The sequence below is a fragment of the Chelonoidis abingdonii genome, chromosome 5, assembly GCF_003597395.2.
Source record: "Chelonoidis abingdonii isolate Lonesome George chromosome 5, CheloAbing_2.0, whole genome shotgun sequence".
In the NCBI taxonomy this organism is placed as follows: domain Eukaryota; kingdom Metazoa; phylum Chordata; order Testudines; family Testudinidae; genus Chelonoidis; species Chelonoidis abingdonii.
The window spans coordinates 3346940-3360187 of NC_133773.1; the positions used below are offsets into that span (position 1 = coordinate 3346940).

General features: G+C 48.7%; 1 protein-coding gene across 1 annotated transcript in view; it reads left to right on the forward strand.

Moving 5' to 3' along the window:
* The window catches only part of RBPMS (RNA binding protein, mRNA processing factor), a 106090-nt gene that overhangs the window by 13546 nt on the left and 79296 nt on the right, over positions 1–13248 (forward strand). Inside the window, exons 3-4 of the mRNA XM_032769476.1 lie at positions 6341–6379; positions 8413–8475. Of these exons, the coding sequence (XP_032625367.1) occupies positions 6341–6379; positions 8413–8475 (102 nt within the window). The remainder of the gene's footprint in view (positions 1–6340; positions 6380–8412; positions 8476–13248) is intronic.

The following is a 13248-nucleotide window of genomic DNA, read 5'->3' on the forward strand; positions in this document are numbered from 1 at the left end:
TGCTCAGCCTACAGTTGAACTGCTCCTTACTACTGTCCAGGCTTCATGAGCCATGGAAGCAAGGGATAGGCTGGGGTAGGTGCAACCACGTGGTGCTGCCAGCTGGGAGAGCAGCTCGAGACAGAAGCCTCCAGCTTGCATGATATTCCAGGCAGGACTGAATCTCCATGAGATGAAGCTTAAAGAAGAGAATGACCTGGAGTCTCTGGCTCCCATGCAGTGCTCTGGGAGGAGGATAGCCATATCTGTCCAGGCGCCCATGATCAACCTCACTGAGGTCTGCCAGGAGCACCCAGGAGACATACAACAGCTGTCAGTTGTACTGCACCATCTGCCGCAAAGGCAAGGAGCTGCTGCTGCTGTGTAGCAATGCTGTACTGCATCTGCCAGCAGCACCTCGGAGACGTACGGTGACAGTGAGCTGAGCGGGCTCCATGTTTGCCATGGTATGGCATCTGCATGGGTAACCCAGGAAAAAAGGCACAAAACAATTGTATGCTGTTGCTTTCATGGAGGGAGGAGGGCCTGACACCATGTATCCAAAACCACCCGCAACACTGTTTTTGCCCTATCAGGCATTGGGAGCTTAACCCAGAATTCCAATGGGCAGCGGAGACTGTGGGAACTGTGGAATAGCTACCCGCAGTGCACCGCTCTGTAAGTCAATGCTAGCCATGGTAGTGAGGACACATTCTGCCGACTTAATGCGCTTAGTGTGGACAGACACAATCGACTGAATAAAATTGACCTAATTTTGTAGTGTAGACATACCCTAAGGTGCCACAAGGACTCCTTGTTTTTTTGCTGATACAGACTAACACAGCTACCACTGAAACCAAGTCATGATGCATCGTCAACAGCATTATTATCAACTTGCCCTTGTCTGGAACTTTGGAAACCAGGCTGAGTGGCTTAGCAAACACAAACCCTAATGATAGTTATTCTCTGCTGTCATGTTGGATGCATCTTATTGGGTATAGTCTGGCTTGTTTCATCAGATTGTTCTAACATAGGTCACATTTTTGTTGAGTAGATCTCCACCAGTATTCAGCTAGCTGAAGAAATTATCCCCACCTACATTTCTTCCAGTCTTACAGCAGGGCTGAACCATAATCTCCTCATCATCTGTTCATCAAATTTGTCTTCAATCAACAGAAACAAGGTGTTCCTTTTTTAGAGCAACTCTCAGCATGGTCTGAGACAAAGTCACTATCACATAATACATTGTCATAACACAGTAACTTGCTTTCAGAGTTGCAAATCATTTTGGTAAGGTCAGAAGCAGAATACTGTGCCGATGTATTTGCAACTCAAGAGTCTCCTGAGTCTGCAGTGTTTGGAGCACAATACCTAGACAGAAAATCCCCTGAAGAGTATTATGAAAAGAGAGCCGGCATCAGTCTGCTCTGTGTTGAGGATACCTGACAAGCCTGGATTTGAAGGGACCAACCTCTCTGGAGTACCTTCTATATTAGGATGACTGCATACAGCAACCATTGTCACTGCCATTACAATATAAGATACTCTCACTAGAAGAAAATGTGTACATAGAACTACTAAAAATAGAGTATAACAGTGCAACACATTTGCAACACAAATTTTTTTGATACAGAAAAGATGTTTTTCATGTTAAATTTTTTAAAATTGCTGAATTGTGTACGTTTCTAGGTGACAACATCCTAAAACAGCGTAGGTGGAGGGTCACTAGTTCATGAGTTATCACAAAATGTATGTTTGTGTGGTACAGTATTACTCCCACGAATGTGGATGAAGGTTACCACTCAGCTCCTAAAGGGGGTGCTCTGCAAAGATTTGTGACAGACCTTCTCTCTTTTTAGGCACACTAATTGTGTGTGTGTGTGTGTGTGTCATCTACAGCATTTCCTGTACTGATGGTATAACCAATGAATCCCTGTTTAAATTGCCTTTCATCCACTTTCCACTCCCTGGGGGAATTTTAAGTGGGAGACTCCCGGTGTCTTAAATTCCCCAAAGTAATGCGGAGGACACACACTGTATATTGGAGCCCATGGACACAGAGTTTCTCTTGAATCCCAAATCTGAGTTAATGTTTCCTGTTTGCAATTTATTAAACTAGGATATAGCCAATACAGTGTTCAACACCCCTCTCTTGTCATAGTTTACTGACATTTTAAACTCAATATTCAGATTTGCGTCTGGTTTTAGACAAAATGGTTAAAACGTCCCTGTGAAGCTGAGGAAAGTCCGTGAATGTATTTGTGCGCCACTTACCACAATGGGGTCCTGGTCCAGGAGTAGGGCTCCAAGCCGCTATTGTAATGCTCCTAATTAATAACAACATTAATAATTTAAAATACTTTGCCAGACTGTGGAAGCCAGTAGCCCCATCAGAATCCATATGCTTTGCTGAGCTGGGGGATACTGCAAAACAATGGCTGCAAACGTTGGACTGAATTTTTAAACAAATGAGCTTCAGCTGTAGCCAGGGCTACGCTGAGGGGGGGGGGGGAAGGGGGTTCGAACTAAAATATGCAACGTCAGCTACGCTATTTGCATAGTTAAAGTCGAAGTATCTTAGTTCGACTTACCTAGCCGTCCTTACGGCAGCGAGTTGACCACCGCGGCTTCCCCTTTGACTCTGCTTATTCCTCCTGCCGAGGTGGAGTACAGGCGTAGTTTCGGGGATCGATTTATCGCATCTAGACGAGACACAATAAATTGATCCCCAATACATCGAACACTACCCGCCAATCCAGTGGGCAGTATAGATGTACCCTGTGTTTGCCCTTCTTTTGTGCTCCCCTTTCACAGCTATGCCAGCAACCTCGTTTATTGGCAGGAATGTTTGCAGGAATAGCAAATTGTCCATGAATATTGCACACTATTTGCAGAAAGCCTCTTTTGGCTTTGTAATCCTGAGTACTTTCACTGGATCCCTGATTCTAACAGCTGCACTCCTCTGCTCAGGGAACAGACACACTGTAGGGGAGGTGACAGGCGAAAACTTATTCATACCGAGTTGGATTTTCAAAAGCACCTAAGAGTGCTGAACGTGCAAGACCCGTTGACTTGCAATGGAACTTGTGCTCCTAACTCATGTAGGGGCTCTTGGGAATCTCCCCAGAATCTATCTGGTGAACCTTTGCATATAATGAGTGCGTACAATCAAATCGCTTGGGAATTTGGGAAAAAGTGGTGACATGTAAATAAATGATGAAGTATGAGTCACTCCCCGAAGAGTTGAGTTCTGTATAGGGGGCACAGTGAAAGCTCGTAGTCGCTCAGCAGTGCTGTGGAATCTATCGGGTCTTGCTTTGCCTGTTGCATCATCAGTTTCCCCAAGAAAGGCTACTTCATTGATCATTTCATTCATTGCCCATAGACATGATGACAGAAGATGTTGCAATATTTTTTCCTGGCAGAAGACTGAGAAGCTATTTCAGTCTGCCTGATTACATGGGAGGTCCAAACGCTGCATTGATTTACATTTAGCCGCATGACCATGTCACTTTTAACCCTCTCCAGACCCACAGAGTCTCTTAATCCCTCAAGAACTGAATCTGGGATATTGTCTCTCTTAAAATATGGGACCCTATTATCCACATGAGGATCACACTTCAAATACCCACACAGCATTTCTATGGACTACTGTGGAATTCCAGATGCTGGGATAATCCTAACAAGCTTTCTCTCGTTTCTTACTTCACTTCAGTCTTAAATTAGAACCACACAAAATGAGCATTTCCAGTTATAAGGAATAATTGGGCACAGGCAGGCGGTTCCAGCTTTTGCAGCTAGAACAATTGTAAGCACTGAATCCCACAGCTTAGGCTCTTTGGGCTTGGTGAAGCTGGGCTTGGCACAGGCCCTGAGGTGGCGGGCAAAGGTGGCTATACACCAGTTCAGCACCTGCAATAATTTACAGCAACGCCCCTGTGACATACTAGGGGACGATCCAGACTAATGAGTAGCTGTGTCCAGAGGCGGATTATGATTTTGTGGGGTTGCGGGCCAGAGCAAGTGGGGGGCTTCTCCCCACTCCTTCCGTCTGCAGTCCCTTCCCCTTCTCACACTCCTGCTGGGGAAATGGGGTTGGGATGTGGTGGCTTTCCCTGCTCCACCTGCCCAGCGCTTGTGCCGGGGAGTGGGGTTGGGGTGTGGGGACGTGTCCTGCTCTGCCTGCCTGGTGCTTCTGCCATGAGTGAGCTGGACAAGCAACTGTGCCCCTACTCTGCTCCCTAGCACAAGTACCAGGGGGAGCGGGACAAGCCCCTGTGTCCCAACCCTGTTCCCAGGCAGAAGTGTTGGGTGGAGCAGGACAAGCTCTCATGCCCCAACCCTGCTCCTAGCAGGAATGCCGAATGGATAGAGTGGGTCGGGGCATAGAGGCGCCTATTTTCCGGGGGCCCCCCAATTGGCCGGGGATCCTGGGCATGGGCCCCGTTGGCCCAGTGGCTAATCTACCACTGGCTGTGTCACCTCTGCTCTGTGATCTGCTGTGTTCTTTACAATTTGCCGCTGTAGCCTCCAGCCTGGCCTGCTCAAAACAGCCTCTAGCATATCAGTCAGTCCCAGCTATGTCTGTGTGTGTGCTGGGGCCCAGCCAGCCATGCCTGGGCTGTTACTAGCCTGGATTATACTGCAGGGTGACCCCAACGCACTCCCAGAAGTGTATCTCCTGTACTGGCCAGCCCTCTCCTGGACAGTACAAGTTTGTATCAAGTCCATTATCTCTTTGGTAGAAATAATTTGCAGACAACTTGTCACCCTAAATGGACTTTTCCAAACACTTCAATTTAAACACATTGGATTAGATAAAACAGTAAAATTAGTTTATTAATTACAAAGAGAGATTTTAACTGAGTGCAAGTAATGAGGCATAAAAGTCAGAAATGGTTACAAAAAAAATAAAGATAAAGCTCGTAGGCATTATCTACACATACAATGCTACCGCCGCACTGGTGCAGCTCGCCACTGTAGCACTTTAGGGAAGATGCCACTGCCCCGATGGGAGAGTTTGTGTTGTCAGCGTAGTTAATCCCCCTCTCCGAGAGGCAGTAGCTAAGTCAGCAGGTCTGTAGTGTGGACCTTAACAAACTGTTCAATTCAAAGCAATGTTTTCTCACTACATGCTTTTGGCAGTCTTTCTGACCAAACTTCTTAGGCCAGGAAACCCTTTCCCCAAAATCCAACAAATGCTTCCTTAGTCTTGTTGCTTCAAGTGCCTTGAATGCAATGGGCTGAGCAGGGGGAGGGCAGGGTCTTTGCCCTCCCTTTTTATATTTTCAGTCCCCCTTTTGGAAAACGTTTCCAGCTGGGTACCAGGAGACAAAAGGTCTATATAGAAGGATGTTCCCTGCTGCTTTTTTCTCACCGGTGTAAGGTTCCTTTGTCTCTCTTTCCTGCTTGATGACCCTGTTTACTGCTTAAATGCAAATTAAGCACAGCAACTCACCCCTTTATTTGAGACAGACCTATTTGCCAGCCTCAGTTTGGAACATGTGTTAACACCGTACAGTGGAATCTTATAACTTCACATATAATGTTGCTACACATTTTACCAGGACAATATTGATGAGCAAATTATGAGTTTTCAGATGATACCTCACAAGGCATACTTTGGACAAAGATGATTACAATTGTGTGTAGGATGTGAACACAGGAGTACGTTCTGTCACAACCCACTCCTGTGGGCAGCCTCCAACACATCCCCTAGGCTGTGGGGGAGTGAATCAGGGCCAGGGGAATCCTCAGTTTAGGGAACTGTACAGCCCCTTTGCACTGCTTTGGTAACATCAAGGGCTGTAGCGTGGGTTGTTTCTATGCCCAGCAAAGGGGTGTTCTCTGTGCCGTATCCTTTTATAGCTGTTCGGGAGCTTACCCCTCCCCATCCTGGGAGCTCTGACCCTTGGAAGGATTATTAGCTGGCTGATCCATCCCCAGAATATGCCCACTTCTCTGCCCCACCCCAAGGACCCTTCCTCGGCGTTCTGCAGAAACTGCACTGGAAACTGGCCTCCTAGGCCTCCTGCCAGCCACCTATGGTGAGATCCAGAGCACCTCTCCCAGCCTCTAGCTTTCTCTGCCCATTCCCCTGGCCTCTCCCTGCCTCTGTATAACTTCCCTTCCCAGCAGGCCTTGCTGTGGCCTATGGTCCATATGGCTCTGTTCTAGGCTGGCACTACTAGTGGCACTCTGGTAGGTCTGTCGCCTGCCTTAAAGGGCCAGCGCGCCCTGTAAAACGGTGAAAAACAATGCCAAGCCCTACTCCTTTTGCCCTCTTAGCGCTAAGTGCTGACTGTTCGCCATGACCTGGTGAGTGCCTTGACTAAACAATGCTTTTTCTCTTTTCCTGCAGGGTTATGAAGGCTCTCTGATAAAACTCACCTCTAAACAGGTAAAAGCCTAACCAGTGCTCAGAACCTCAGTATCAGTCATTAGCTGTAAACTGATTAGAAACAGCAAATGATCGCACCTAGCGGCCTCACTGCATGCCCAGATTCAGGATGTTCCCTTGCCCCCACCCTCCCCGCACCATAGCCGCTGGCTGTGCTGAATGCAAGGAGCAGAAACCTGTATTTCTTGGGGGGAGGGAGAGGAGGCAATTTAGAAATTAGCAGCAAGGTAATGAAGTGCCCCCAACGGGGTATGTACTGCGAAGGTAGCACTGTGTTATGGCTCCAGATCTGTGAGCTCTCCGTGAAGATGCTGCCGAGTCTGCGCTTTCGGTGGACAAGTGGAACCGTGAATCAAATCTAAAATGCTCAGGAGAAGCATGACGAACAGCCCCACCCTCCAGCACATCGCAGTGTTACACTGCAGCGTCTTTACCCTGTAAGGGAAGGCGTGCAGGCCAGCTGGGGCGAGCGGCTCCAGGCAGTACCTGTCCTTTCATTAGCATTCCTAGGGGAAATCAAGCCTTCGGGAAAAGAGCTCGAGCTCAGCATCACAGATAACGGGATTTTTTCCCTTGCGTACGGGGAGAGCTGCTCGGTGCGGAGAGCATCACTTAGCCTGCATTCCGGCCCAGCGCAGGGAGAGCCTTGTGCTCAGCCTGTTCTTTAGCTCTTTCCCCCTACACATAGCCCCAGCCCCAGCAGCAGCATCCTCTGGGCAGAGCTCATAGTTCTGTGCCACAGCTCCCCTGGGATTACCCAGCAGGAAAAATGGAGGGAAGCAAGGATTCAGGAGTAACTGGAGACTCCAGACTCATCTTCTCTCCCAAGCACCTGGAAGAGAGCAGGAATCCTGTGGTCGCCCCTGAACACAGCTTTCCTCCTCAGTCATAGCACAGCCCTTCTCGGCCTTGCCTAAGAGGTAGGAGTCCCCAGCCAGTTTGTGGCTGTCCACAGTTGAGCATGACCTAGATGAACGATGGAGGGTCCCTGAAGGCTACACTTTAAGAACATGGTTGTAGCCAACTGGGGAAGCCAGTGCTGTTTCAGTTACACTGTACTAGGCCTTTGGGTACACAGTGCACCCAGGACCGGCGCTAGGATTTTGAGCGCCCTAGGCAGACGGCAATTTCGCCGCCCCCCACGCTGGTCCCGGCTCCGGTGGAGCTGCAGCAGTAGTGCCTGCGGGCGGTCCACCGGAGCCGCCCAAGCAGCCGACCATCCGCAGGCACCACTACGGCAGCTCCACAGGAGCTACCTGCCGCCTACCTCCAGCGGCGCCGCTGACCCAGGGAACCCCCAGGCTGCTGGCTGCGGTGGCGGCACCCTGACCCAGGGTTAGAGCGCCTCCGCGGCAGCCGGCATCCCGGGTTTCCCTGGGCCAGGGGACCCCTTGGGCTGCCCGGCTGCGCGGCTGCTCGCTGACTCCGGGGGCGGGGGGTGTCCTGGGCTGCCGGGCTGCGGCGGCGGCGCACTGACCCCAGGGCTCCCTGACCCTGGGGGGGGGAGGCGCCCTGGGCTGCCTGAATGTGACGGCGGCGCCCTGACCCGGGGGACACCTTGGGCTGCTGGCTGCCACCGGCAGCTCAGCCCTTCCGGCAGCAGCGGCTGCAACCATTTAAAAATTTGAGGGGGGCGCCACTTTTTGGCGGCCCCAAATCTTGGCGCCCTAGGCAACCGCCTAGTTCGCCTAAATGGTTGCACCGGCCCTGAGTGCACCCCATGTCTCCCCACACTCATGTCAGGCGCTGCACACTTACACCTTCCAGAGGAAGGTGGGGAAGGCAGCAGAGGTGGTGATTTTATCGCAGAGGTGACCAAAGTGAAGCCCATTGGGCAGATACGGCCCTTAGAGATCTGCAGGGTGGTTCTCGGCTCCCCTCAGCTCTGAAACAGGGAGATGACTGTTGGGGACTACAGGTCCCAAATATCTTTGGTGGGTGGTAGTGAGCAGGGTCCCTGTATCTGTGAGGCAACGGTGCTGCTCTTTCCCTGAGTCATCCCCTGACTCTCTCCTCTTCTCTTTTCTCCTCAGCCTGTAGGCTTTGTCAGCTTTGACAGTCGCTCAGAAGCAGAAGCTGCTAAGAATGCGCTGAATGTAAGTGCCTGATGCTATAAGAAACAGTTCCCTTTGGCTGATGCGTTCATGCTGTGTGTGGAGGAGGGCTGGGGAACAGCCTGGGCAGGGGAATGAACTGCAGATGTGCATTCCTTCTATACATACATGGGGTGAGATATCACCTTGGTAGCAGACTAATGGCTAAGTCCTCTGAAAGTTGCTCCTGAGTTGTGCAAACAAAACAGGGAATTCCTCCCATACGATGCACTGAGATGCTGTATCCAAGATTTAGCAAAGTGCAGATATTAATTGCATTCTCTTCTTCCATTTTATATCTGTATCCAAAATAGCAAAGAGATTGATTGTACACAGGTTGCTCTTCATAAACATGCTGCTCATTGCCCATGTTTTCATTTTCCTCTGGTGTGCAGGTTTACAGATTTATATTCTTTTCCCAGGGATTTTAGTTAGATTTACTGATTCACATGGTTTTTGGGTGCTGGGGATGATCAACATTTTTTCTCCTGTCCTTTTCTATTTCCCCCAGTTCCCAGGGACTTTCCCCATGTGATTGCCACTAGTTCTCTAAATTCCTTCAACATGGGGATATATATCATCTGCCTCTGCTGATTTGTAAATATCCCATTTTCCCCACTGTTTCCTGCTCTGCTGTTTGTCAGCTGCTAACTGAACATTCCTCGCTATTTCCTAAGTGTCCGTCTCTCTTTCCCATTTTTATACTTTGCTGTCCACATTCCTCACTTTATTGGCATATACTCGAATCAGTCTCTTTTCAGAAAGACAAGGGCTTCTGCAATCTTCTCGGTTTTCTGCAAATCAGGGGGCAACTTGCAAGGAGACCCTTGATACCAGGAGCTCAAAGTCTGAGCACACTACATCAGACATATGAATCAGATTTACTCTGTGAATCTCACAGTTTGAGCAAGACCCAGCTCTTTCAAACAATGGCTACAACCAAAACTAAGCGCAGTGGGTTGAATTTGTACTCGTGGAGTTCTCAGGAGTACCCTTTGTCTGCTGACTCCAGGAGCTCACCTGAGACACTTAGCAATACTACCACAGAGACATACTGAATCAGATCCTCGGCTGCTATAAATCAGAGCAGCTCCACTGAAGCCAGTTTCCACCAGCTGAGGATTTGACCCCACATAGAGGTTCTCATGGGCGGGACTAGTTGTGATGTCTGAATTTAATGTTGCCTAACATTTTCCATCATAATACTTTATTTTTAGTTGCTAATTCTTTTGCCAAACTTTAACTGTTTTGGTTTGAAATTATTTTCATTTGCTCTCTGACCCTGATGAATTCTTTTTTTTGTTAAGTTTCCCTTCTCCACTGGAAATATCTCGCTTGATGTATCCTAGGATCACATTAGCCTTTTTCATGGCTGCTTCACATTGGCAGCTCATAGTCATCTGGTGAACAACCAATATACCCAGGTTTTTCTCTTGCTCTGTGCCTTCCAGCTGATACAGCCCCAGCTTATAGCAAAAACTCTTGTTGTTCGTCCCTAAGTGCATGACCTTGCACTTTGCACTGTTAAATTTCAGCCCATTTCTATTACTCCTCTTTAGAAGGTTGTCCAGACCTTCTTGTGTGATATTCTGCTGCTCCTCCATATTGGCAATACCTCCCAACTTCTTGTTGTCCGCAGATGGTGTTAGTACACTCCTACTTTTTGTGCTAAGGCCAGTAATAAACGTGTTAAATGAGATCGGTCCCAAGACTTTAGCCTGACAGTTCACCTTTCAGTATGACAGATTGTAATCTCCCCTTTAACCAGTTTCTTATCTACCTTCAGTTCTCTCGTGAATCCCCATCTTCTCCATATGGAACTATATCAAATGTCTTACCAACATCCAAGTAGAATAAAGCTACCGCATTTCCTTTGTCTAAAAAATCAGTTTCTCCTCAAAGAAGATCAGGTCGGTGTGACACGATCTACCTTTTGTAAACCCGTGTTGTATTTTATCCCAATTACTGTTTACCTCTGTCCTTAAGTACTTTCTCTTTCAAAATTTGTTCCAAGACCTTGCATACGATTGAGGTCAAACGCACAGGCCTGTAGTTTCCCAAATCACCTTTTTTTCTTTCTTAAAAATAGGAACTATATCAGCAGTTCTCCAGTCATAGGGTAAGACACCCAAGTTTACAGATTCATTAAAAATCCTTGCTATTAGTCTTGCAATTTCATGTGCCCGTTCCTTTAATATTCTTGGACGGAGATTATCTGGGCCCCCTGATTTAGTCCTATTAAGACAGTGGTCCCCAAACTTTTCACCTTGTGTCCCACCCCCCCCTTACCCCTCTCTGCATTCCCCTGGAGCCAGGGCCAGGAGCGGGGCCACGGCTCTAGGAGGGATGTGGACAGGAGTAAGGGGGCTGAGATTGGGGCCATAGCTGGGGCTGGGAGGGGACCCCTGGGAGCGGAGATCCCCAGGCACAGGGCTGCCAGCTGCGGCCTGCAGCCAGAGCCCCGGGTGCAGGGCCGGGGCTACGAGTGGAGCTGGGTGGCGCTCCACAGATTGGGGATCTCTGCATTTAGCTGTTTGAGTTTGTCTTCCACCAGGGACATTTCTACCTCCATATCCTCATTTCCATTAGCCACCCTGCCACTATCCCTAAGCACCTCTTTACCCTTATTTAAAACCCAGGCAAAGTATTTGTTGAGGTGTTGGGCGATGCCTGGACAATCTTTAATCTCCACCCCATCCTCAGTGCTCAGAGGTCCCATTTATTCTTTCTCTGTTTTCTTCTTACTCATATGACTCTAGAGCTGTTTATTATTGGTTTTAATTCCCTTGCAAGGTCCAAATTTGCTTGAGGACCAAATATTTACTAATGGGTCTTCAGTCTAGCAGAGAAAGGGATAACACAGTCCAAAGGCTGGAAGTTGAAGCTAGACCAATACAGAGTGGAAACGAGGTGGACACTTTTGACAGTGAGGATAAATAACTATAAGAACAATTTACCTAGGGTCATAGTGGATTCTCCATCACTAGCAAGTTTTAAAGGAAGATGAGATGTTTTTCTAACAGATCTGCTCTAGGAGTTATTTTGGGAAGTTCTCTGGCCTGTGTTATACAGGACGTCAGACTCGATGATCACAATGGTCTCTTCTGGCCATGGAATCTATGAAGCTCTGAAAGCTGTAATTAGATAATCCGTTAAAAATGAATTTTAAATGACTCCGTTAAGAAAAGTCTGTCAAATCTATTTTTGTCCTTAATGGTCTTAGTAACAGAATAACACAGACTATTCAAACTTGTGCATGGACTATATTTATAGTATCATTTTTAGGATTCTTGATCTTTTTTTGCTATTTTTCTTCAAAACTGAAAGTTTCTTCTTCAGCAAAGGCTCACAGATAAGGTGAGAATTCCACAAAGATCTTCCCTCTTTCAAAATGGCTAGCATCGAAATGGGGCTGAAGGCACAGGCTGCCTTAGCAAAGGTGGCCACTGCTTGTATTCATTCATCTCCTAGCGCAACTCTCTACCTCCAACAGCACAGTAGCAAAAAATGACCATAAACCACCACAGGGCAAAGTAACGGTTGTTCGGATGCACTTCTTACCACCACAAGTTTGGATGCGTTTTAAGTTTAACTTTCTCTGCAAATTTCCGGGGATCAGAATGCTTGGTTTTGGGATAATTACAACATCCCTGTAATGTAATGATTTTAATTAGAATCGTAAAAAGTAATGTCGGGCTGGAAGGAACCTAAAGTCATCTAGCCCAGCCCCTGCGCTGAGGTGGGACCAAGTAAACCCAGACCATCCCTTCCAGGTGTTTGTCCAGCCTGTTCTCCAATGATGGGCTTCCACAACTTCCCTTGGAAGCCTGTTCCACAGCTTAACCGGCCTTGTCGTTAGGTTTGATATTAGGGAAATCTTTCTAACTCTCCTTTATCCTGCAGATTAACCCCATTACTTGTCCTATCGTGTACTCCATCTCAATGTGATTCTGTCGGGGATTTTTTAATAGCTAGGCCACACTCAGCCCTGGTGGTCCAGGTGTTTGACCCCAGCAGCAGCTGAAAAGCAGCTCTGGGGCAGTGAGGAATGCCCTGATAGAGGGGAATCTCCAGCTGGTTTCAGGCTAGCTCTAAGCACCTCCTCCTCCCATGCCTGAGAAGGGGCTGTGCCAGGGTATGCCAGGGGAGCTGTACCTGGTGCTTTTTTTGGCTCCCACTAGCTCAGGGTCAGGCGAGCAGGAAGGCTGACATTGTCCCCAGCTCTCCTCAGCTTCACTGACTGTAAACTCGCTGTGGGTGCAGATCTGGCCCATTCTGTGAGCACATGGTCTATAGACAGCGTACCCATGAGTACGTCCCAAACAGGAGGCTGACACCACAGGGAAGTGCAAAGTCAAGAACTCCCAAGTTACCAAATGCCCATGCAACCCCCTCCTCTTCAGCACCTGACCCCCTCCAACCTCCACTTCCTATCCCCTACCCTCTCTGCTCCTATCCAACCAGCGCCAGCTCCTCCCTTCCACCCCCTTCCAACCGCCAGCTCCTGCCTCCCACCCTCTTCTGCCCCCTCCAACCTCCACCTCCTATCCCCTACCCTCTCTGCTCCTATCCAACCAGGACCAGCTCCTCCCTCCCACCCCCTTCCAACCACCAGCTCCCATCTCCAACCGCCAGCTCCTGCCTCCCACCCTCTCCTGTCCCCTCCAACCGCCAGCTCCCACCTCTCACCCCTTCCTGCCTCCTCCAACTGCCAGCTCCTACCTCCCACTCTCTCCTGCCCCCTCCAGCCGACAGTTCCTACCTTTCACCCTCTCC